The 23,785-nt window shown below is 53.4% G+C and overlaps 2 protein-coding genes and 1 long non-coding RNA gene across 6 annotated transcripts in view; 1 reads left to right on the forward strand and 2 right to left on the reverse strand.

The window, feature by feature from the left end:
- LOC125170940 (uncharacterized) lies at positions 1 to 756 on the reverse strand. The gene is made up of 2 exons (XR_007154138.1): positions 677 to 756; positions 1 to 381 (listed from the first exon to the last, which is right to left on the reverse strand). It is a non-coding gene; the product is annotated as an uncharacterized LOC125170940 (long non-coding RNA).
- On the forward strand, positions 560 to 15,951 carry CFAP90 (cilia and flagella associated protein 90). Its single transcript, XM_047867880.1, has 3 exons — positions 560 to 797; positions 13,537 to 13,653; positions 15,505 to 15,951. Exons 1-3 carry the CDS (start codon positions 651 to 653, stop codon positions 15,682 to 15,684), a joined length of 444 nt encoding a protein of 147 aa, XP_047723836.1. The 5' UTR covers positions 560 to 650; the 3' UTR covers positions 15,685 to 15,951.
- A 3,251-nt stretch (positions 15,952 to 19,202) lies between these two features.
- Positions 19,203 to 23,785, reverse strand: part of ADCY2 (adenylate cyclase 2) — a 415,111-nt gene continuing 410,528 nt past the window's right edge. For all 4 annotated transcript variants that reach the window (XM_047867851.1, XM_047867840.1, XM_047867835.1 and 1 more), the window contains one exon: positions 19,203 to 19,975. In XM_047867851.1, the coding sequence (XP_047723807.1) occupies positions 19,823 to 19,975 (153 nt within the window). In that variant the 3' untranslated portion in view covers positions 19,203 to 19,822. The remainder of the gene's footprint in view (positions 19,976 to 23,785) is intronic.

The raw sequence follows: 23,785 nt of genomic DNA on the forward strand, positions 1-23,785 counted from the left end.
CCGAGTAAAATGAATATATCGTTACAATGAATTTCACCTGTGTCTTTTTACCTTTTCAGAGGGGACCGGAAAGTTTTAAATTACGTGTGCGGCTCCCACTATGTCGCTGTTGGGCGGCGCTGCTCTAGTCCTCTTCAAGTCACTGGTCTTTTCCCTTCTATCAGCGGACTGCGAGCTCCAGGTGGACGCCCGCGGCTCGGTTCAAGGTTGCCCCTCCAACGCCCGCACGTAGCAGGTGCGCGGTCAAACGGCCCACAAACGAGTGGTCTGGGTGAGGGGTCTGACGCTGAGCGGGGAAGGGTCAGCGGGTTGGAAGGCGCTGATCCCAGAGGCGTCTCCCACCCGGGAACCCCGTCTGCAGCTCGGACTCCAGGGACGCACCTGCGAGGAAACACCCGGGGCTTGGCTGGGGGTGCCTGGAGGACGGAGAAGCGGGGCTGGGAAGTGGGCGGGGGAAGAGCGGAGTCGGGGAGGAGGAGGGGTGGGGTCGGAAGCGGGGAGGAGCGGGAAGGGGACCGGGAGGAGCGGGGAGGGGGAGGGGCCTGCCCCGAAGGGACGCGGTTTCCCGGCGACGCCGAACGCTGGCTCCCAGCTGCCCGCAGGGCCCTCGGCGGGCGGGACCGACCGCGGGGGCGCTGGACGGGGGTGGCATGGAGGACGACGACGAGGAGATTACCGCCGCCACGCTGCGGATCAAGCCCCGGCCGCTGCCCCTCTCGGCGCTCTCCGCCTTCAGCTACGTCCCGCCGCGGCGCCTGGACCCCAAGGAGCACAGCTACTACTACCGCCTGGGCAAGGTGAGCCGCCCTAGGGAGGGGCTGCGCGTCTGGGCGCGGGGCGGCGAGTCGGAGGGGCTGTGGAGACTGGGAGACGGCAGGAGGAGAGGCGGGAAGGGGGCGGGCGGGGCTTCACTGGCAGGGAGGAGACGTTGGCGAGGGGGCATGGGGGCGGGGCTTCACTGCCAGGGATGGGGAGAGGGCATGGGGGCGGGGCTTCACTGGCAGGGAGGGGCGGGAGGGGATGGGGCGGGGCTTCACCGCCTGGGAGGAACCGATGGGGAGAGGGCACGGGGGCGGGGCTTCACTGCCAGGGATGGGGAGAGGGCGGGTGGGGCGGGTCTTCACCGCCAGGGAGGAGCCGATGGGGAGAGGGCATGGGGGCGGGGCTTCGTTGCCAGGGAGGGGAGGGAGGGGGGTGGGGCGGGGCTTCACTGAGAGGGAGGAGCGAGTGGGGGGGAGGGGATGTAGGAGAGGGAGGGTGGAGGCGGGTGTCTTAGCCTGAGAGCCGAACGGAGGTGCGGGGTGGGTAGAGGGAATGCGGGCAAGGCTGCAGAGCAGGGGAGGGGGCTTGAGGAGAGGCGGGATGGGGGTGGGGCTGCAAGAGGTCGGAGCTACACTTTGGGGGAGGAAGTCCCAGAGTCTGGGCTGAAACTCTGGGGTGGGACTCTGGGGTCGGGGTTGCAAGGGGGGGAGGGGTGGGGGCCGGGGAGGGTTCTACAGTCTGTGAGGACACCTGGGCGAGGAGAGAGGAGACGGGTTAAGGGGGCATCAGAGTCACAGGGGGAAGGAGGGTGGGAGAGGGCCTTCCTCCCGGGTGCCTAGACCCCAAAGAGAGCAGCTACCATGACCACAAGAGTCAGGTGACCCCCCCCTCCAAGACCCTTCACCTAGAGATGGCACGGGCTGAGCCCGGTGTGTGTGTGTTGTGGGAGGCATGCTCAGCTGGGATGAGCGTGGGGTGCCAGAATGCTCAACCGCATTTTCTGAGCTATTTGGGGATAGGTTAGGGTCCCAGTGCTCTTTGGGTAAGGGATTGGGAACCACTGGGCTTCTAGTACAAGACCCGGAGCGGCGGGCTGATCGACCCCTCTGCTCAGGATCTGGAGGAGGGTCTCAGGAGACCTGGGCTGCGCAGCTGGTGGGGTCAGGACTCCCTCTGGGCTCTGCCTGAAAGCGCTCACTGCAGCGACTGCGCCCAGAAAGTCCAGGGTACCGACACCGCGCTTGGAGGGCCCTCTTGCAAACCGAAGATAACCACAGGCAGTTCTGGCCATCCTGCAGGGAGAGCAGGACAGGGAGGCCGCACCAGATTCTGGCCTGGCTCCAGCAGGCACACTCGACTCATAAGAAAAGCCTGCTGGTCTGTGGCGGGCCACCATGCAGCCAAAGCAGGGGGAGAAGCCAGAGGAAAAGAAGCAAATTCAGAGCTCGTCAGGAGTCGACGACTGCTTTCGTCAAGCTGTTTTTCCTAAATGTCTCCGATGTTTCTTGCAGTTCAGGCTGCAGGGACATCATTATTAAAAGGATCTCTGGGGTCGCTCAGCCTGCAGAGACAGTGAGTGGCTCAGAGAGGGTATAGGTTAGCCAAGTGCCTAGGAAGAAGGAGGTCTTTCCCTCCTGATGTGTAAGGTGTCCGCACGGAATGACCTTCCTTCTCTTCTCCCCACCCATCACCCATAGAGCCCACATGAACCCCCATCCGGATCAGGTCTGCACGCATTCAGGGACTTGTCTCACGTGAAATGTCAGAGAACAGAATGTCATGGAGCTTACCCTTACAAACAAAACAGAAGCTTCTAGTTTAGACAACTGTTACAGGTTGAATTGTGTGTTCCCCTAAAATTCTTATGTTAGAGTCCTAATCCCAAGCACCTCAGAATGTGACCTTATTTGGAGACGGGGTCTTTACAGAGGTAATCAGATTCGAGTGAGGTCATTGGCTGGGGGGGGGGGGGGGCTCATCCAGTATGACCGGCGCCCTTATGGAAAGGGGACGTGACATGCATAGATCGAAGATGAAGGGAAAAGGCAGGGAGAGGAGCCGCGAATAGCTTCTTCCCGCACAGCCCTCGGGAGGAGGGAGCCCTGCCCAAACCTTGATCTCAGACTTTCTGCCACCAGAACTGTGAGATAGTACATTTCTCCTGTTTAAACCCGCCCCCCCCCCCCAGTCTGGGTGCTCTGTTTTGGCAGACTGAGCAAACTAACACACGACCTTGGCCAGGAGGCTCTCTTGTATCAGTTAGCTCCTCTCCACTCGGCTCTGAGCAATATGGAAGGACTGAAGGACAGAAGGAAGAAAGGGACACCTGTGGCCATTCTGCGCATCCCTGTTCGGTGCACTCTTGGCTTGAACGTCCACTGGGAATTAATGCTGGGGTGGATGCATTAATCCTCACTGCCACCACGGACCTCCTATGTTTTCCTCCCATGAGTGATATGTTTTGAAAGAACTTTTATCTGTAAATAATTTCATTTATTAAATGAATTTTGCAATTTAAGTATGCAAAACCTGTATCATTGCCAATTTATGATTCAGGCAGAGCGTTACCGCACAGCATGAGAGAAACAGCCAAAAAGCCAGGAATCTTGATGTTTTAAGATGGTCCGTGCTGTTTTATTGAGAGAACATAAATCTTGTCTGGCTTCCTGACAAAATGAAAAAATTCACAATACACCATTTTGTGTGTACCGCTGAGGAGGCCTGTTAAGTACCGCTTTGAGGCTATTCAGAAATAAGATAAAAGACTAAAGTGGATGGGGTTCAGGATACATATTTATCAGAGACTAAAACCCAGGTTGCAGGTTACTGCTAAGGTCTCTGGGCAAAAATGGCTTGTGGACACGGAAGCTCTGAATCCTACCCAGCCACTGCGGCTGTGGGCCCCAGAAAAAGCGGAGCTGAGCCCCCGCCCACTGTGGGCCAGCCATTGCCAACGGAAAAGAAGCAGAGTTAAACCTGGCAGGTTCACCAATCTGATACGTGACTCTGCCTCTCTGGGGCCAAGGTGCAGAGAGGTGCCTGATATACAAGGTGCCCAGGGCTCTGTATTTGGAGAGAGATCGGGGTAGGTAAGAAGTATGCTGCTTTAATTCAGGGTTCAACACACAGAGGCCCCTGGGCCAAATGTGGCCCAGAGTCCATTTTCATGAAGTTTTATTACAACAAGGTCCCATGCCCATTCGCTTAGTATTATCTAGGGCCACACGCAGAGTTGGTAAACCATGTGACCTGAAAGGCTAAAGCAGTGACTATCTGTATCTTGATAGAAAACCCCTGCTCCAATATATTACTGTACCTGGAAGGTAAGAAAGGGCCTTAGAACAAATTCATGCAAAGCGGATTTTAAGAAAAAAAAAAAAAAAACAAATTAGTACAGTCTTGATAGCTGGAGTCACAGGCAATTTCAAATCCTCAGGCCTTTAGTGTCACGCGGAAGAAAATGATGCAGCAGAAATATTAACACCTAAATAAAATAGCCCTTAAAAGCATCGAGAAAAACAAAAGGCATTTTGAAGTATATTTGCAAGACAGCCACCAATGGTAATAATGTCCCCCTGGGGATTGTATGAACTAGTATTTAATCAGCTGCAGAACTCCAGAGGCTGATTCTCTACCATGAGATCATTTGGACTGAAGACGAATTTGGTATCACAGATTTGCTAGAGGACTCAGCTGCCCCTAAGTGAATTGTAAATCTGGGTCCTACTCGAAGCTGAGAAGACAAAGGGCAGAATTAGCTCTTCAGTCAATTACCGTGTGACACATCTAGTAATTAATTAGTTAGCACAGGCCAACAAGTCTTGGGTAAAAATATTGGCTCCGCGTTCCTAGCTGTGCAGATTGCGCAAGGCACAATCTCCTTGGGTCACTTTGCCCATCTATGAAACAGTACCAGCTTCACGGGGCCAGTAATGACAATTAATTTAATTAATAGAGGTGAAGTGGCACATAGTAAGCCCAATGTAAGCAGAGCTATTATTTGCTTTTGTTAATGATTATTAGTTTCTTGTCCCTGAGGTTTGGTTCCCAGCCAGTGTCTTATATCCTGCACCCCTGATTGCTGTCAGAGGCATACACAGGTGAGGCAGGTAATCTGAGAGTCATTCTGGTGGTTTCTAATCTATGGGGTCTCCCCGTGGGAGACCCCAAAGTTAAGGCCCTCAATGCGGCATGCTTATTTAAAGCCCCAGTAATGCCTTGGATCCTGAGACAAATTTGTCATCTAAAGCTGCCAGCTAAAATGTGATCAACTCCTGCACGGCTCCCGAGGGGCCTCTAGCAGTGTGGGCTTTTCCTGTAAAATACTGTTCAGGAGGCAGCAAGGCAGATTCAGTTCAATGAGGTTTTTGAATTACTTTTTTCCTCCTTCTGCCTCGTGCAACATTTCTGCTACTGAAACGGAAAAGCTAAGTCGAAGGACAATGCCCTTTTATGGAAGATTTGATGAAGTTTCGCAAAGTCTCAGAGCTACATTAAAAAAGAATTCTTAGGGGGTTTTAGAATATGCTTTCTCTCGTGGTGAGCTGCAGTGTGGACAGCCTGTCTTGAGTGAAGCTTTGCTCAGAAAGCCCCACCTTAGCTTTAGGGAGATTAGCTGACTTTCCTCGTCCGTGTGTGATGGAGACACAGAGGCTACGGGCTCTTTCTTTACCCTCCTGATCGCCCACCTGCCCTTCACTGGATGCAGCCGAGGGGAGACCACAAGCCGGGGAGGGGCAGAAAGAGGAGGGCAGAGGATCCCAAGCAGGCTCTGCACTGAAAGGCTGGCAGCAGGGAGCCCGATGCGGAGCTTGAACTCAGGAACCTGCGAGATCGTGACCCGAGCCAAAGTCAGACGCCTAACCAACCGAGCCACCCAGGTGCCCCTGAAGGTTTACTTAATTATCTTGCTGCTTTTTCTTCCCACTACACTATGAGCTCCATAAGGACGACAATCGCTCTCTGCCCTCAGCGGCCTGAACAGTGCCCGTCTCATAGTTGGTGCTTGGTAAGTACCTGCTGCATCAACGAAAGAGGAATAAATGGGATGCGGATTTTTAAAAAATGTTGAGTTTTGAGCGAGCGAGCAGGGGAGAGGGGCAGAGAGAGAGCCAAGCCCAGCACGGAGCCCATCCAGGGGCTCGATCTCACCACCATGAGATCATGACCTGAGTTGATATCAAGAGTCAGACACTTAGCCAACTGAGCCACCTGGGTGGCTTTTAAAACCAAGTCACAAGATCAGTCCCTGAGACTAAATAGAGGTCCCGTTTGGGATTATCTGCCTTTTCAGGTATCCTTGGCCTTGAGCTGCTCCTCACGGATCAAAATTGGGAGTAGATGCCCTTGCTTCTCCCGAATCCGGGCTGGCTGTGTCTTCCCTGTCCAGTGACCTGCCCCTTGGTTGGGGGGTGGGGCTGGACCTCTTTCTCCAGGGCAGGTAGAGAGTAGCAAAGGGCAGGCAGGTCACCCCAGGGAAGCAGGACCGAAACACCCAGAGGGTGGAGTCAGTGTTCCTACTACCCATGTGACCACGTGGTGCGTGGCTTTCCACTGTGTGCATACGAATGCACGGATAGGTGTCTAGCTTTGTTTACAAGAACATGTTCACACACAGATCACACAACTGTGCATGTATATTTGCAGCTTGCTCTTTGCATGTCATAATACATCTCAGACAGTTTTTCCAAAACTGTCCCCGTTTAAGGAGCACAATGACACAAGAAAAGGAGCAGTATTATCTCTAATATATTTGGCCAAGAGGAACAGCTTCGACTCGAGCGGCAGCCCCCGTGGCTCACCCTTCCTCCTGTGATGTGGACAGCTGGGGGTCTGGGATGGGGGGCAGAGGGGGGCGGTGGGGGGCTGGTGTCAGTGGAAGAGAGAACAGCTGGGTCTGAGTCTCCTCTTGGAGACAAAGTGAGCAGACAGACTGATGCAGAACCCTGACCTGGAGCACACTTCCAGGATGAAACACACCCAGAGGGAGGCACTGGTTCATTTCAGCTCAATGGTAGGTTTGGGGCGCAACCCCCGCCAGCAACAGATCCATTGTAGTGAAGTCGTGAAGGGGGCGCCCGGGTGGCCCCGTGGGTTGGGCGTCCGACTCTTGATTTCGGCACAGGTCGTGATCGCGGGGTCTTGGGATCCAGCGCCGAGTCGGGCTCCGTGCTGAGCGTGGAGCCTGCTTAAGATTCTCTCCCTCTCTCTGTCTCCCTCGCTCTCTGCCCCTCCCCCATTCACTCTCTCGCTCAAAAAATAAATATAAAATTAAAAAGTAGTGAAGATAATGCCTTATCAAGACTGCTTATGATATGATAGGATTCTTATTAAATTGTTAAAATGTTCAGATTATTGGAAAGGTTCTGAAAATTCCCCAAACTCGTGATCCTCATGCACCGGGAGAGGAAACAGAACCTTTGCCACAGAGGAACCAAAGAGAATGGCTGAGTACTGTCCTCTTAAAAGAACTAGCACGTCCTGTCCTCGACAAGCTACACTCCTTCTGAGAACAGACTTTTGAATGATGTTAAAATTAATGAGGATGTCCTCAGTAAGCTTCACATACCGTTGGACTCCCAAAGACAAGCACTGGACTTATCAGAAGTAGAATGAGGCCCTTGTGAATCAAAGGAAGCCCTTTGGATCGCCTCGGGAATTTCTGTTTTTACGAGGAGGTCGCACAGCTCTGGGTAGGCAAACAGTGACCGGAAGCCTCAAGAGGCGACGTAACGGTACCGTGCCCCCGAAGAGAGGAAACGAACAAGCCCGATCATAGCTTGATTACTGTTTTAGTCAAGGTGGGCCGGGCTGTGCTCTGGGAACAAATGGACCTTGAACCCCGAGAGCCTTAAGCACCCGTGTGTCCTATATCGCAGTCTGCTCATGCTCACAACAAAGAGCCAATTTGTAGCATTTCGTCTGAACTCTGCATTCAGTTGGAAGCCTGAAATTGGCCACGGTGAGAATGCTTAGACTGCAGGAATTGGCAAATGCCACACCGGGTCTTTTTTGTCCAGAGAGTGGCTGGTTAACCTAAGCCCACCACTGGCCTTATGTGTATAACACGTAACGAAAAGTGTGTTTCTTTTTCACATGTAGCCCAATGTGTGTGTTTCTCCTGCCTGGACTTCTAATTCTTCTTCTTCTTTTTTAAAAAAATTTTTAAAAATGTTTTATTTATTTTTGAGAGAGAGAGACAGAGTGCAAGAGGGACAGAGAGAGAGGGAGACAGAATCCGAAGCAGGCTCCAGGCCCCGAGCTGTCAGCACAGAGCCCAACACGGGGCTCGAACTCATGAGCCATGAGATCTTGACCTGAGCCGAAGTTGGACGCTTAACCTGCTGAACCACCCAGATGCCCCAGCCCAGCTTTCTTTTTTTTTTTTTAAATATTTTTTTAATGTATTTTTTTGAGAAAGAGAGACCGAGCACAAGTGGGAGGGGCAGAGAGAGAGGGAGACACAGGATCCGAAGCAGGCTCCAGGCTCTGAGCTGTCAGCACAGAGCCCGCCACGGGCTCAAACTTCAAGATAATGACCTGAGCCAAAGTCAGACGCCCAACCGACTGAGCCACCCAGGCACCCCCCAGCTTGCTTAGTACGGTAACTGGAGAACCAGATTCCTCCTTTTTAGCGGTTCCACTGTTGCCAGGGCCTGGGGATCTTTGGGATCTTGCGGTCCTTTACTGGATCCTTTGAACTTGCTGGCCAAAGAGCATGGAGAGACAGCATGGAGGGCACACACGAGAGCTTTTATGGACCAAGCCTAGAAGGTGATGCCCATTGGCTTCACCCACAATTCTTTGCCAGAACTAGTAAGTGGGATGGAAACTGGCCACTGCAGTCTTCTGTTTATTCTGGAAGAGGCCATGTGTTTGGTGAACACATAATATTACCCCTGCCTGAGTGCCATTTGGAAATGTATTGATTTCCTTTCTCTTAGTTCTTTCTTTCTTGCAGAATTTACCTGGCTTGAACCAACAATGGAGAGTCCGTTTATATTTGAATGGTCTGAAAGGGAGGAGAAAAGAAAGGATTCGGGTCCCCGTTTGCTGGGAATCTGACCCCAGTTATTTGTGGCAGAGCGCGTGTAGTGTCTGGTAGGAGGCACAGGGAACCCCAGAAGCGCACAACCGGGGAGATGTGCCCTTGTAGACTGTAGGTCAGGACTGCTTGTGGTAGTCATGAGAAACGTAAACAACAGCCTCCAAAGTCTCAATGTCCTAAGTAAGACTCACTTCTCATGTTAAATGTCCAACGGGGATCAGAGGGATGGCTCTGCCCAGGATAGTCACTCAGCAACTGCTGTGGAAGCTTCCGGAATCCCCAAAGGCTTCTGCCTGAGAAGTCCCATGTGACCCCCCGCTCATAGTTCATTGCTTAGATCTGGTCACATGGCTTAACTCGCCCAAAGGAGCAGAGATTCATCCTCTGCGGAGTCAGGAGCAGAGCAGAATGGAACATTGGTGATGGCTACCAAGCCGGTTGTCTGGGTTGAGTGGTTTACCGACTCAGTTTACCCGGAGCTCAGCGCTCTGGGATTGGGTCTCCGGCCCCACTGCAGTGCCCTTTGTTTTATCTCCATTCTTACCTTCCATTGTTCAAAACATGACCACCAAGTATGGGTGTTGGAGCTGCCATAACAAAGCGCCACAGACCAGGGGCTTGAGCCACAGAAATGTATCGTCTCCCAGTTCTGGAGGCCAGGAGTCCAAATCAGTGTGGCGGCAAGGTTGGCCCCTTATAAGGTCATGAGGGAGAGTCTGTTCCAGGCCACTCTCATTCGTCTGTAGATGGCCATCTCCTCCCTGTGTCTCCTTGTGTCATCTTCTCTCTCCCTGTGTATCCGTGTCTGTTTCTGAGCTTCTTTTATAAGGACACCAGTGCTGTTGGATTAGGTATGACCACGTCTTAACTAATTACGTTTTCGGCGTCCTGATTTCTAAATCACCTTCTGAGATCCTGGGGGTCAGGACTTCAACATAGGAATTTTTGGGGGGGTAGTGCAATTCAACCCACAGCACCCGGGGAGGTGGCTGCTCTGGGACTCCGGCCACAGTGGTGCAGCGCCCCCTACGATGAGTTCAGCAACGTCCCCATCCCGCGTGATCCCAGGCGGGAGCCGATCCTTCCTGGCTGGTGCCCCTGTGCTTTGGGCGCCCCTCTGTGGCTCCCTGTGTATCACCTGCTGTTGTTTAATTAATGAGTTTATTTCCATTCTCAGCCTGTGGTCTCCTCCAAGGTAGGGACTCCCTATTCCTGCCCTGGAGCCTCGCTGGGTGCCTGACACAATAGTTAGAGTGATGTGCTTCGGAGGTCGAAGAGTGAAGGCTTCTGCTCCATATGCACACACAGCCCAGGGCTACAGGCAAGTTATTTTGCAGTGTTAGGAGCAGGGGCCACGGGGGCGGGGAGTGAGGGGACCAAAGGCAAGCCATCAGACAGCACAACCAGAATGAGATCATACTACGTTTTAACAACCCTCAAAATGCAAAGGGGCAAAGGGAGATTACCAGAGAGGCAGCAAATGGGCTCGTTTGCTCAACATCATGCTTGAGAGAGGAAATCTCTTGAGAGATTTTAATAGCAAAATAATAGTAAACCCAGAAGCTCTGTTTTGTGATAGCATCTAAATCCAGACTGGCTTTTATTCGTGTCATTTTGCTTCCAACCGTAAAGGAATGAAAGACAAAAGGAAAGAAGAAAGATGAATAATTAAAATTTAGCAAAAGACAGATTTTCAGTTTGATGAGAAGTTGACGACGGACAGTCAAGTGAGGCTGCCTGCCTGCCGGTCGACTTCTCCCCCTTATTTTTCGGTGATAGAACAATACATTTTTACTCTAGAAAGTAGTAAGTAGGCAAAAATCGCTGCAAAGGAGAGAAAGAGAGACTCCGATCACACCCCATGGGTGCAGGGAGCCCTCACACAGACTGCTCTAACATACGGCAAGACAGGATTCTGGTGAGCAACTCAGGGGAACTGAGGCACATGGCTTCTCCGAGCGCTGCTTGTGTGGAGTATTTCCGGGGAGCTGAGAATGTGGACAGCTCACCACAGGGGGCTTCCCCAGCGCAGGGAACAAAGTGAGGCAACCTTGCCTCCCTCATTCAGGAAGCACTGATCGCTTTCTCACTCACTTCCGGTATTCATTCTTCTGTCCTCGGAGTCTGGCTCCCAGGACACGTCCAGGACCTCCAGGGGGCTGACTCCGTTCGGGAGGGTCAGGCCTGCACAGGAACCACCTGCACAGGAGGACAGCGCGAGCCAGTAGGTCCCGGAGGAGCCCCTGTTCTCCCTGGCCCCTGCTGGCAGGGCTGTCCCTCAGGCCTGGGGGCTGCTGGTCACCCACATGGAGCCGGGTGGGAACTGATGGCCCAGAGATCGTGGGTGCAGACCGTGGCCTAGAGATCTGAGGGTGCAGCTGCCGCCCAGGTGCTCAGTCCGGGCAGCAGGTGTTTCTGTTACAGACCGGAGCTGCCGTCCCTGAAACACACCCAATGCACGGGGTCCGCCAGGCCAGGCGGGATTCGGGTGACAATGTGACAGCCACATCATGACCACGATCCCAGCTCCAGTTCCTGTGTGGAAAGGGGTGCTGTGGGGGTGATGGGGTATTCAGTCACTGCCCAGGTCGGCCTTCTGGCCTCAGCCGGACCTGGCCAGTAGCTCTGAACCCCAAAAGGAAGGGTCTGCATGGAGGTGCCTCCCCTTGCAAAGGCCAGAATGCCCCTTTGGGGGATTTACGTCCCGCCATCCTGGCAGAGCGTGTGGTGTACCTGAGCCTCTCCTGTGCCACTGCAGAGCCCTCTGGCCTGGTGGCTTCCCTAAAAATGCTGCAAAGCTTGCTCACCATCTCCAGGCTAGAAGCCAGCTCCCAGCCGTCAGCGTCTCCTTCTGCAGACATCCTACACTGCATGTTAAAGATACTGAGATTTCTCTATCCTTCCTACGGGTTTTTTTTTTTTTAAGTCTTAATTTTATTTGATTATCAAATGTCTGATTTTTATATAACCCGAGTGATTGATATTTTCTTTGTGACATTTTCCCCAATGCTTTGACGCGTAGGAAGTCCCTTATGGATTTTCTCTTCCCATATTTTTCTAACCCGTCCAGAATTTACTTTTGACTCTAATGCGATGTGAAGATCCAAGTTTATTGTTCTTCCCAAACAGCTAGCCAAGTTTTGCAACAGCAAATGCTGAAGAATGTAGCACCTCCCCGCTGAATTGGGCTTTTTGTTTTTCGGACCCTGGGTAGATGAGCTATCCCATAGGCGGCCTTCAGGACAAGTGAAGGCCAAGGCCAGCCAACCCAGTGCGTGGATAGACCCAGGGGCCCACAGGTGACAGAAGACGATGCCAACAAGAAGCTCCTGCATGGTGACCTCATTAAATGACCACCGGGGCTCAGACTCCACAGGCCAGGCGTCCTGCCCCCAAGTGGCTCAGAGTGAGTCTGCACTTATAAGCCAGGATTCCAGCAGCCATTGAATACGTGCCTCAGGCTTGTCGCCATTGGAATTCTTAGGAACCTAAGACAATAATCCCGAAAGCTCGCCTTGTTTCCCGTACTAGATGGTTCACTGCACCAGGACGGTGGCCACGTGCCTGAGCTTTCCACTTCCCGGGCAGGAGCGGTGCGCGTGCGCGGGACGGGACCTGTGAGGGAGGTGTCAGGGTGGGAAATGACGTGTGGTCACTTCCATTGCTACCAGCTACTCTGAGTCCCAGCCGGCGAGAGCGGGCTGCCCGTGCCTTCCAACAGACCAAGCACATGTTTACCTTCTGCTTCCGAGTCCTGCACTCAGAGGATTGCTCCTAGCATCGCTCCCGGGGAGAGCGAGCGAGCGAGCGAGCACAGGTGAGCTACCCTGTACCCCCAAATGCCGGCGGCATGGCGTGCCTGGGTTTGCTGCTGGAGGGTTCAAGGCACCCGGACCTCGACGAGGGAGCAGAAAGGACAGGCCTGACTTGCGGGTCAAGATCAAAGACGAGCTGACACGTGGCTCTCTTTCCCTTTTATCAGGTCCCAAGTGAGACAGACGGATTTTTGTACGAAGAGAAACCTGGGATGGAACGGTGGACGAACGAAAAGGGATCCTTTTCTAATGCATCAAAGCTGTGTGTGCACGCGCGTTGTATACATATGCCTGATACGTGTGCAAATACTATACATATGTATATATCATATAGAAAATAAATATAGTCATGCATTTGTGAATTACATTCATAAGAGCTACCACATCTGATTTAAGAAAATATTTCCGTCTCTCCGGAGACAGATTTGTACTAGGTGCCCACCTGTTGGCTAGGAACTTAGGGATATTTCTGTTTAATTGTATTGTCCAGTGTTTGGCTATGGTTAAGTTTTTAATGCAGTGCAAGCTTATTGTAGGAAACCTGAGAACTATGAGAAGGGTGGCGATGAGGAGAAAACACATATATTGAGTGGGTCACTGTTACTTTAAGGCTGTGCGCCTGGGTCAAGGTCAAGGAGGGATCTGTAGGAGGTGCAGGAAAAGAGCCACGGAGATGTCCCCGCCTCACCGGGCCTCTGGAGGACCTGCTTCGCTGGCGGGGGGCCTTGGCCTCCTGCTCTGGTCATGGAGGGTGCTCCGGGGTGAACTTCCCGAGCACATGCTCAATGCAGATGGGAAACTGCACGTCTCCACCGTCCATCGGGGGAGAGGCCTGGCTGCTGGGTTCCCGGAGCACTTCTGTGGCCCAGTCCTCCAGTAGACCCGTGCCTTTCTTTCTCTTTTTGTCCCCAGACAGGAATCATTTCCCTGTATGACTGTGTTTTTGACAAGAGCCCAGGCTACAATCAGAAGTTGCACCGAGATGACAGAGAACATGCAAAAAGCCTGGGGCTTCACGTGAACGAGGAGGTAATGTTGAGACAGGCTGTTGACAAAGCGCGGACAGAGTTGCTGCACCTGTGCGTCTATCCCACAGCGAGCTGGGCGCGCTGCCTTCACCCCTGCGTGCGCCCTCCTCTCCCTCACCGGGCCCGGCACTGACACTAGGCCGATACCGGCTCCCTGTCTGGTTGTGTTTCCGCGCGTTAGTCTTTATGACTGTTGTTGAGTTTACTTAATTTTTTTTTTATTTAAAAAAAAAATTTTTTTTTTTAACGTTTATTTATTTTTGGGACAGAGAGAGACAGAGCATGAACGGGGGAGGGGCAGAGAGAGAGGGAGACACAGAATCAGAAACAGGCTCCAGGCTCCGAGCCATCAGCCCAGAGCCCGATGCGGGGCTCGAACTCACGGACCGCGAGATCATGACCTGGCTGAAGTCGGACGCTTAAACGACTGTGCCACCCAGGCGCCCCGAGTTTACTTAATTTAATGAGGCAAAACTAAGAAGTTCTTTTCAACAGATAGAGCAGGTGTTTGCTTAACTGCTGAGTCCTGGCTGTCACAGCTCTTCGGAGGACCCCGGCCCTGCCAGGGAGGGAACCGCACCCTAGTTTAGGTACCGGCCTCGAACCTTCGCAGACGGGGCTGCTCCTGCTTTATCTTTGCACGATTTTCTGACAGCTCAGGCTTGGCCTGTGGTCAGCCGCCCCAGTGTGTGAGCGGAGGCAGGAGCAAAGCTCGTTCCCTGGGGAAGGGAGGTCTGTACCACAGCAGGTGCCGGGGCTGAGGAGGCTGTGTGGATCCTTAGCAGTGAGACCTTCTTGGGGCCTTTCCGCACTCGGACATCGTGTCTGCGGAGTCTGATCTGAGGACAGTGTGTTTACGAAGAGCCGGATGCTGAGTAAATATCATCAGCTTTTCTACGATACACAGAAATCAGAATGGAGAAGCCTCCAGTGGGATCTCCCCCTCCCCCCCCCCCAGCAGATTTTGGCCTGGGGCTGCTCTTGTTAAAGAATGCCCCAGGTCACTTCCAGGGAGACTTTATTAAGTGAGGAACTCTGAAGTATTACTACTTAAGTCACAGACATGAAGTTTTTTTCTATTGTTTTTATGTGAATTCACTCCAAGTGGGTAGTGAGGCTCGTGCTTTCCTGTCTTAAGAACACGCCTGGCCCGCTTGTACCCGGCCTGAGTTTGAGCACCCCCACCCCCCACCCCCGCCCCCGGCCCTGCCCTGAGCCTAGGGGGAGAAGACAAATGTCCCTGTCCTCTCAGAGCTCACATTCCTATGAGGAAATGAAAAATGAAGTCATACAAATAGGGAACTGAATTCCGGGTGGCGGTGGGAGGTATGCAGAGAAATGAGGCCTTTTAAGGGGGCAGGGAAAGTGTGAGGAGATTGGGGAGCCGTGAGGTGAGGGGGCCCAGGGAGATGAGGGGTCACAGATATGAGGGGGCCGGAAAGATAAGAGGGAACCAGGGAGATGGGGTGCTGGGGAGATAGGGAGTCGGGAGATGACGGGGAGGGTGGAAAGATTTGGGAAAAGAGAGAAGGCGGGAGGGGGGACAGGCAGACAGGAGGAGCGCTGGAGGAGGGAGGGAGGGAGGGAGAACAGAGCCTGAGGTCAGAGGGCACGTGGCACCCCGTGCCACGTCTTCGCCTTTCCTCTGGGTGACGTGAAAGACTTGGGGACGAGGGGCTCTGAGCACAAGGGGCAGGCGTGACGTAGTTCAGGAGGTCCCCGTGGCATCACGGAACCCGGGTGTGCCAGACACAGGGGTGCAGCGGGCCGGGTGGACACAGCCTCCGGGACCCAAGGTGGGTCGTGCGAACAAGCGGGCGGAGCTGACCCCGTGTTCTGGTCACCCCGCCAGGAGCGCCAGCGGCCCGTGGCAGTGCTGACGTCCTCTGTCTACGGGAGACGCATCCACCAGCCCGTGGAGCCCCTGAACCGGGACCACGGCCGCGCCAACCTCGTGAAGGCGGACTTCTACAGGAAGAACGACATCCCCGGCATCAAGAGCCCCGGCTTTGGCCACGTTTCTCCAGCCTGACGGCCCCTGCCGTGGCCTGGACGGCAGGTGGCACAGACGGGCAGCGCCTGGACCTTGTTTCCCCCACCACGGGGGCCACGGAGCCCGCTTGAAGCCACTTGCGCCTGGACGGGGTGGGGAGGGGGGGGATGGGCCCTGAGGCCGCTTTCCCTCACGTGGCCTGCGGTGACGACCCCGTGATCACCACGTCGTGGGATCGCATCCTCAGAAATGATGCTCGAGACTGAGCCACTGCGGGCACGTGAATAAAAGGAAAACTTCCCACTTGATCGCGGTCGGGTGACTTTGTCCACTGCCTCCCCGGGGAGGCGCTCGGGGCCTGCACACCCTCTCTCACCAGGATGGAAACGCTGTTGCCTATTGGCGCACACGCTGCTTCTTGAGTTTTCCTTCCTCCAAGAGGAGGTGTAATGAAATCGCCTTTTGGGACAATTGCAGTCTAGATACAACATTCTCCCCCCACACAGAGGTCTGAGCCGTAAATAACAGGAGTTTGCACAATTGAGGGCAAAACCCTAGTTGGGACGGGTGGCCCCATGGCTGGCAAGGTGACGTCACTCCTCAGTGGAGAAGCAAAGGTCACGGGAAGAGAGAGACTGGGCTTTGACGTTCAACAGGCTTGGGTAAGATTGGGCTCCTGCATTTTCCAGCGGCACGGTACAGGGCCCGTCGTCTCCCCTAGGCGAGCCCACATTTCCTCATCTTCAGACTGGGATTTCCAGACCTTGACCGGTGCCTGTGGGGATCACCGGGCCACCGGAGCGGGGTCCTAACGGAGGCACAAAAGAGGCCAGCGCCGTTGCTCTGAATCGTTTTCATTTTGGGAACGGCCGCTTCTCACCCAAGTTGGAAACGTTTATTTTGGAGATAATTTGAAACTTATTCAAGTATTAAGACACTGGCTATAGTTTTAATGAAAGGGTCTCTCGAAAGAAATCATCCCTCACCTCTGGTGATTACATGTCCCACAGCTTAGTGGTTAATGAGCAGGTGATCTAATTAATTTCTATACTGATTCCCCCATGGCTGGTTTTATTGTTTTGATGCTCTAAGGGCATTTGACACCGAATTGTTGACAATTTCAAGGCTGAGTGACTCCTACAGGTTTCTTTATTCATTTGAAAAATGGTATTTTTTTTCGCCATAGGTGTTTTTTATTAGTTCCACACACCCCGCCCCCAAACAACTAGGAATAGTTTATTTGGAATGCCTTTGGGTACATTAAGCCACGTATGTAATAACATAATAGAAAATATATAAATTTTGGAGTAGGGAAACTTTTACAAACTACTCTTTCTTCGGCTTTGGCAACCAAGAAACACCAGGCATCTCTAAGAAATGCCTTCATCTGAACGTGACCACAATAAATCAGTGTCAAACTAAATTCTGGTTACTTTAAGCCAGATCCTACTCCCTGAACCTTCCACTTTCAACAAGCAGGGCCTGAATTGGAGAAGGTTTCAGAAGATCTCGTTTATCAGGCATCAAGGGAAAATTAAATGTATTGAGAGGGCGTTCTGCAAGAACGGATGGTTAGGGAGAGCTTTGAGCAGAGACGCTTGCTTGCTACCAAGGTCGCTGGGCCGGCTAAGTGAGCTGCAGCCCTCTGGTCTGCGTGGTTCGCCCACAGGAGTATGTGCAGTTCCGGAGCTTACGGAGCCTTGACCGGGAGGCACACTTTCAGAGGTAGGGAGCAGGCGGGTTTGCATTCTAGGCTCGTCTTGGGCGCTGATCCCTGGGAGACTCCGAACAAGCCAAGCCCCTGGACCTCGCTGCACCGGTTTCATTTGTAAAGCACAGGGGGACTCAGGCCAGGGACCAGAATCGCCTGGACGGCTTGTTAGCCAAGCACGGTGCATGTGCTGAGCCCCACGGCCAGGACCTCTGCCTTGACAGGCTCGGGTTGGGGCCTGTAAATGAGGTGTTGCTGCTGCTGGTTGGGGACCACACTCGGAGAGATCGTATGTGTGCAGACCTCTGCAAGATAGACTCTGATAATGACTCTGATTGCTTTATAACGTGTACTGTTGGGGTGGGGGGGGCGCCTGGGTGGCTCAGCTGGTTGAGCGTCCGGCTTCGGCTCAGGTCATGATCTCGCGTTCCAGCCCCGTGTCGGGCTCTGTGCTGACTGCTCGGAGCCTGGAGCCCGCTTCGGATCCCCCGTCCCCCTCTCTCTCCGCCCCTCCCCTGCTTGTGCTCTCTCAAAACTAAATAAACATTAAAAAAAAAAAGAGAAAAGTATACTGTTTGGTTAAGACTAGGAACACAGTTCCGGGGGAAAGAAACAACTGTCCTTTTGAGTTCTTTTCACAAAATTCAGCATATCCCTGGTGGGTGCAGAAAGCCACGCTTGAGGGCGCTTGGCAAATCACCCAGCTGTGGGTGTCCCCTAAGGGGAAGTGACGTGCCCTGGGATGGGTGCTGCAGGCTCTAAGGAGGGGCCCACAAGGTGCAGCTGATGACCATTATTACAAATGACACAGGAGGCTGGTCTGAAGTCAGTGAGACCCCAGGCCTCCTAGGCCACGTTTCCATGACAGCAAAAACAGACGTCCCTATACTACGTTTCCTCTTCCGGTCACCTTTCTGGAGATCTCCAACACGGCCTGACTGAGGCAGACCGTGGAACACATCATGCTGTATTCCCACTTCGGCGAGGAAGGCCAGTTAGGAGTTTCGAGAAGTGCTTTTACGTGAGCCTGAGTCCTGGCAGGATGGCACCGGCAAGAGAAAGCCCTGGGGACCTGCCAGGCTCTCGCATGGTCATTAGCTCTCTCAGTCACACCTGATCCCCTAAGCTACCCATGAGGAAACACCCCTAAGAGAAATTAAGCGACGTGGTCAAAGTCGCACGGCCAGAAAACGGTCAGTGAGGAATCCAACGAGGGCCCGGTGCTTCGGGTCTGAGTTGCCAAGAACGAGGTGCTCCTGGTAGATTGGGGTCCCCCGGTTGTCACACACGTCTGCCTTGAGCTGTGAACAGAGGCCAAGGGTGCCCCACCAGGCTGGCGTGTGCGGTTAAGTGCACGACTCTTGATTTCAACTCAGGTCGTGATCTCATGGCTGGTGAGTTCGAGCCCCACATCAGGCTCTGTGCTCACAGCGCTGAACCTGCTTGGGATTCTCTCTCTCCCTCTCTCTCTGCCCCTCCCTTGCCTGCATTCTCTCTCTCCCTCTCTCTTTCTCCAAATAAATAAATAAATAATAACCTTAAAAAATAAACACACATTTTCCCCAGAAAATATCCTCTAGAGATGCCACAGGGCGCTCGGAGCATTTCCAGAGAGTGGCAGAAGCAAGTGTCTACCTCACAAGCCTTGTCCTGATCTGAATTACCCAAGGATCTCCCAATCGCTGCTCCTGGGGCGCGCTTTCTGAAACAACCGTCGGTCAGGAGAATGGAAAGCCAACCTCGGCTGTGGAGCAAACCGCGGGAGAAGGAAGAAAAGGGGGGAAAAGATACAGACTATAAACCAAAGTACGTAAAACTTTTAATGAATCAACCTTACAAAAGACAATGGCATCAAAACGTCGGACGCGTTTGGTACAAAACTGGTCCTAGGTTATGAGAACTAATTCTGGTGATGGGTGGCTGCACGCCTCTGGCCCGAGACACGACAGAGCAAGGCGACAGGACCGTGGGTCCCGTGGATGGCCGCCGGCGATGAGATACACTGGGTGAACACAGTCAACTTCCATGTGGGGCGACGGAATCAATTATTCACAAATACTGTGTAATATCGGACTAGCGGATGCGGTTGGCCAGCTACCATATTTTCCAGGAAAAAAAAAAAAAAAACATGCACTGGAAGATAATATACACCCCCTAGTTTTATTGCCTTAAGAATTTTTGTTTATTTCACCTCTGTCATCTTTGTGAATTCTCTGAGCGCATTTCTCCCATAACACACACTCCTTTTCCTTCTGCTTAGGAGTAAGCACAGTGCAAGTGGCAGAGAGATCTTGGGACACGTCAGACACCAAATGGTATGCCACCAGGTCAGAGGAACGAGTCTGAAAAGGCTCCATAGGACACAACAGAGCACGCACACCAAAAACGAGAGACAAAGCTCGCAGTCAGAAAGTGCATTGTACCTTCCCGGAAGTACAGTCTTCTTGCCGAAGTGGAGGCAACCCCTCAGGATGCCACGTTGCTCTGGGAAAGGGACCTTGACATTTCTGTGTTTACAAAGTACGTCTTCAGCTCCCCCTTGCCTTTCACGTTGATTATTCCTCGACATGTGCACGTGTACCCCAGGGTCTGGAGGATGAGGCTTGTCTCCTCAGTGACCTAGAAGCACACGGACAGACGAAGGAGCGGTCAGTGCCTACGAAACACAGCCTCCGGAAGGTCGTTTGACCGCAAAGATCAGGAGCCAAAAGACATTCATGTTCTCCGGCCCTTTCATTCCACTCCTAAGAAATTAGAAGAAGACAGAATCACGCAGGAGAAGAAAAGCCTTTTAGGGACAACGCGTAATTTCATGCTGCAACGGTGACCGACTCTAAACCACCTAAAAAGTCAAGTGATCTCCAGGGCGGTGTAAACCAGGATGCTGTCATGATCCCTATCGTGGCCGAGACCAGGAAATAAGGCAGGATCTGTTCACCCCCAAGGGAAAAATTGAAGCCCAGACCCACGCTATGACTTCAGCTACGTGAAGGTTACGTATTCACATATAAGAGACCTGGAAAGGGGCACCTGGGTGGCTCAGTCGGCTAAGCGTCCAACTCTTGATATTGGCTCAGGTCATGATCTCACGGCTCGTGGGATTGAGCCCCGTGTCAGGTTCTGTGCTGACAGTGAGGACCCTGCTTAAGATTCTCGCTCTCCCTCTCTCTTTGTCCCTACCCTGCTCCCCCCTGCTCTCTCTCTCTCTCAAAATAAATAAACTAAAAGAGAGAGAAAGAGAGAGACCCGGAAGAGGGAAAGTAAATCAAAATATACTGTAGTGGGATGTTACAAACTGTCATGAATGTCATTTCACAAAATCGTGAATGTGAATAATGGATTTTAATTCAGATGGGAGAAGACACCCTGAGAAGCACCGTCAGCTCCCGCAAATGGCCCCCTGCTTCGGCGAATGCTCGAGAACAAAACTAAAAGGACACTAGGGGTCTGCGCCAGCCTTGGCACGGGCATGACACGCTGAGTCAGGTCTTCTCAAGCTTCCTCCCTTCACCGAGCTGACACAGAAGGTGACCAGGGCCAGGCCCCTCTCTTGCAGCCTGTCGACGTGATTCCCCCCGCTGCCCCGCGAGGCCAGGACCCGCACTGCCGAATCGCCTCGGGACCCGCTGTGTCAGACGGCAGAGGAATTTCCCGGGTAGGATGGCCCCTCTCTCTTAGGGGAGAAGGGTTGTACCGGGTCCTGCCCCATCTCAGCCTGAGCGTGCGCCGTGCTCTCCTCGGGGGCCATGTCTGGGGATGACAGCTCAGGTCTGCGTGGCATTTGTCTGCTTGAGTGTTGGCGAAGCCTCCTGCTGAAGACGCTTTCTCAAGCAGAGAATGGGTGAGGAGAGAACAGACTCGGCTACCAATATAGAGGCCTCAGCTTCAGAAGTGAGGGCAGACCCCCGTGTCAGGAACACGGTCCCCAGCCAGGCCTCCCAGGAGGTATCTGGCTTTTGAGCAGAGAGGGAGGAGCTGTTTTTTCCAGAAACCCCTGGTAATGCTGCTCTGAAAGCAGGGGAGAAAGCAGAGGAGGAGGAGGGGGAGGAGGGGGAGGAGAAGGGATTTCCTCCCCTTGCATCAGAGGATGAACATGGCACCCGGGGGACCCGACCACCTTGGCCGTGTGGGTGGCACCCACATGCTGTGCAGGCTTGTGAACAGCACAGCAATGGTGTCACACAATTTTGCTTTTGGGGTGGCTGCCGTCGGGGGACCATGCAGTGGTGGGGGCAGTGGCCGCAGCAGCGAGCCAGCCTCCTTGAGCCTGGTGGCTGAGAGAGGTGTGAGGCAGAAATAGGAGGGCTGTGCTTATGAGAATCCAGGGAGATATCCAGAGGCCCCCAGAAGCAAGGGTGAAGGGTGCCATATAAAGATCTCAAGGGCAGGCTGTTGGAAAGAGCTGGAAAAACCACCCTGTCTCCCTGTACTTTGACTCCGTGGCCAGCCCCTAGCACAGGGGCCAATGTGTGGGTCCTCGGGACCCTTGTGACCAGAGCAAGAAAAGAGGGTCACAGGTGCCGTATGTTCACGTCCTGTCCTTTGCTAGCTTGAGCCCAAGTCCTGGGGAAGGACAAGTGTAGCTGGGAGGTGAAGCCAGAGGCACAGGAAGGACTCTGGATCCTGGGGAAGAACCGAAGGAATACGGACAGAGCCAGGGAACTCAGATTATAGACAGGGTCTCATGATGAGAGTTCTCAGGCATAATCAGAATTAGAGAATTCCAGAGGTGTCTGATTTCCGACCTGCCACAGAAAACAAACACATCTGTTGGAGCCTCGGGGGTTAATTCTGCAGTCAAGGTGTTTACTGGTGTGAAGTATCACCACGGGCATTTGTGAGCTATCCCTTGGAATCTGGAACACCAACCACACAATTACCGTGACGCAAGGAGGAGGGAGCTGTCTCCCCGATGAACAGCGGCCAGTATGCCTCCAAGCCCGGGGGCGGCCTGGCTGGGTGACACTCGGGCTTTCTCCGGTGTTCTGTGAGCTTCCAGGCTGGAAAGCGTGGTGGGCGTGGATGTTCTTTAATCAAAAGGACCTGTTCCTCAGGCCCGGGAGAAGCTTTTAACGATCTCAGCATCGTTTCTGATTCTTCCTGGCGTCTCACTACTTTCCTTGCACGTAAGTGGAAATGCGAAGCTACCGGAGACGGAGTGGACCGCGGCCTCAGAAGGAACCTGCTGGACACAAGCCTCCCGGCGGCTGAGCTGAGTGAACACACGCGGAGGGGCTTCTCCTCCAGGCTCCGGGTGCACAGAGACCCTCCAGGGGGCGCTGCTCAGCACTAAATCACCTGGAGTTTTATGAGGCCCAATATCCTCCTGGAGACGGAGACACAGGAGCTCTAGCTCATTTCAAACACTGACCTGCAGGGGATTTACGACCTCCAGGAGGGAGCGCGCTCTCTGAACAGCCTCTCTTAAATGGGTTTTGATACGTATCCCAAATGCTTGAAAACCACTTGGAGAGTCGTGAAACATGTCTTCTGAATGTTCCAGGTGTGGGAAGGGGTGGGGGGGGGGTGCCTAGGTTGGCCTGCAGGTTGGGAACGTGCGTCCTTGATAGGAGCACCCTCTCCTCACGCCAGACACAAGACCCCACGCTGTACAGGATTGCTGGAACATCCCCGGGGCATCAGGAACAGCTAATGACACGCAGGCAGAAAGCCCTCGAGGCCGTGGTGCCATCATGGCACGGGTCAGCGAGGTGCCAAGGTGGTAGACCGTGCCTCTCGTGGTGGGCATCTAGGCCATCTCCACACACCGTGACGACCGCTCCAGCCCCGTTTCTGGTGAGAGCTTTGTCTGGGTTGGCTCTCGTGAGCACAGCCAGCTGACTCTTTTCCCCTGGCAACGTCTGGGTCTGATTGGGAAGCCCCAGACGTTCCTCTCCGCCCCACATCGCCTGCCACCTCTCCCCGCTCTCTGTTGCTTACTTTCGGCAACTGCTGACTAGTCATCCGGTGGGAAGAAGGTGAGATATAGGCCCCGTTCCATACAAAGATTAAAGACATGCTACAGAAGGTTCACAGAAGCAGAGGCAGGTGAAGAGTGTGAAAAGCAAGTAGGCAGAAGTTTAATGAGAAGCCCGCTTTTGATAGCACTGGAGCTGGTGTCTTCGACAGAATTTCAGAAAAGAACTCTAAATCTCCATCGGAATGTTAGGAGGCAAGGTTACCTGAGGACAGGGGTCAAGCCAAGGCACACAGAACAGGGACTTGTCGAATTCTCCATAAAGCGGGGGGGGGGGGGGGGGGGGGGGAGAAAAAAGCTTATTATTTGCGTCCAGTAGTTTTCACACGAATTTGCCACTTGGCAGGAATTTATCTTCCAGAAGTGAAGCGTGGAATCTGGGGTGAAACGGGGAATCACTGTGTTTTGTGGGAGTGGCGAATAGAAAGTTCTGCACAGACACACACGTGCAC

Source organism: Prionailurus viverrinus, chromosome A1 (assembly GCF_022837055.1).
Source record: "Prionailurus viverrinus isolate Anna chromosome A1, UM_Priviv_1.0, whole genome shotgun sequence".
NCBI classification, from domain to species: Eukaryota; Metazoa; Chordata; class Mammalia; order Carnivora; family Felidae; genus Prionailurus; species Prionailurus viverrinus.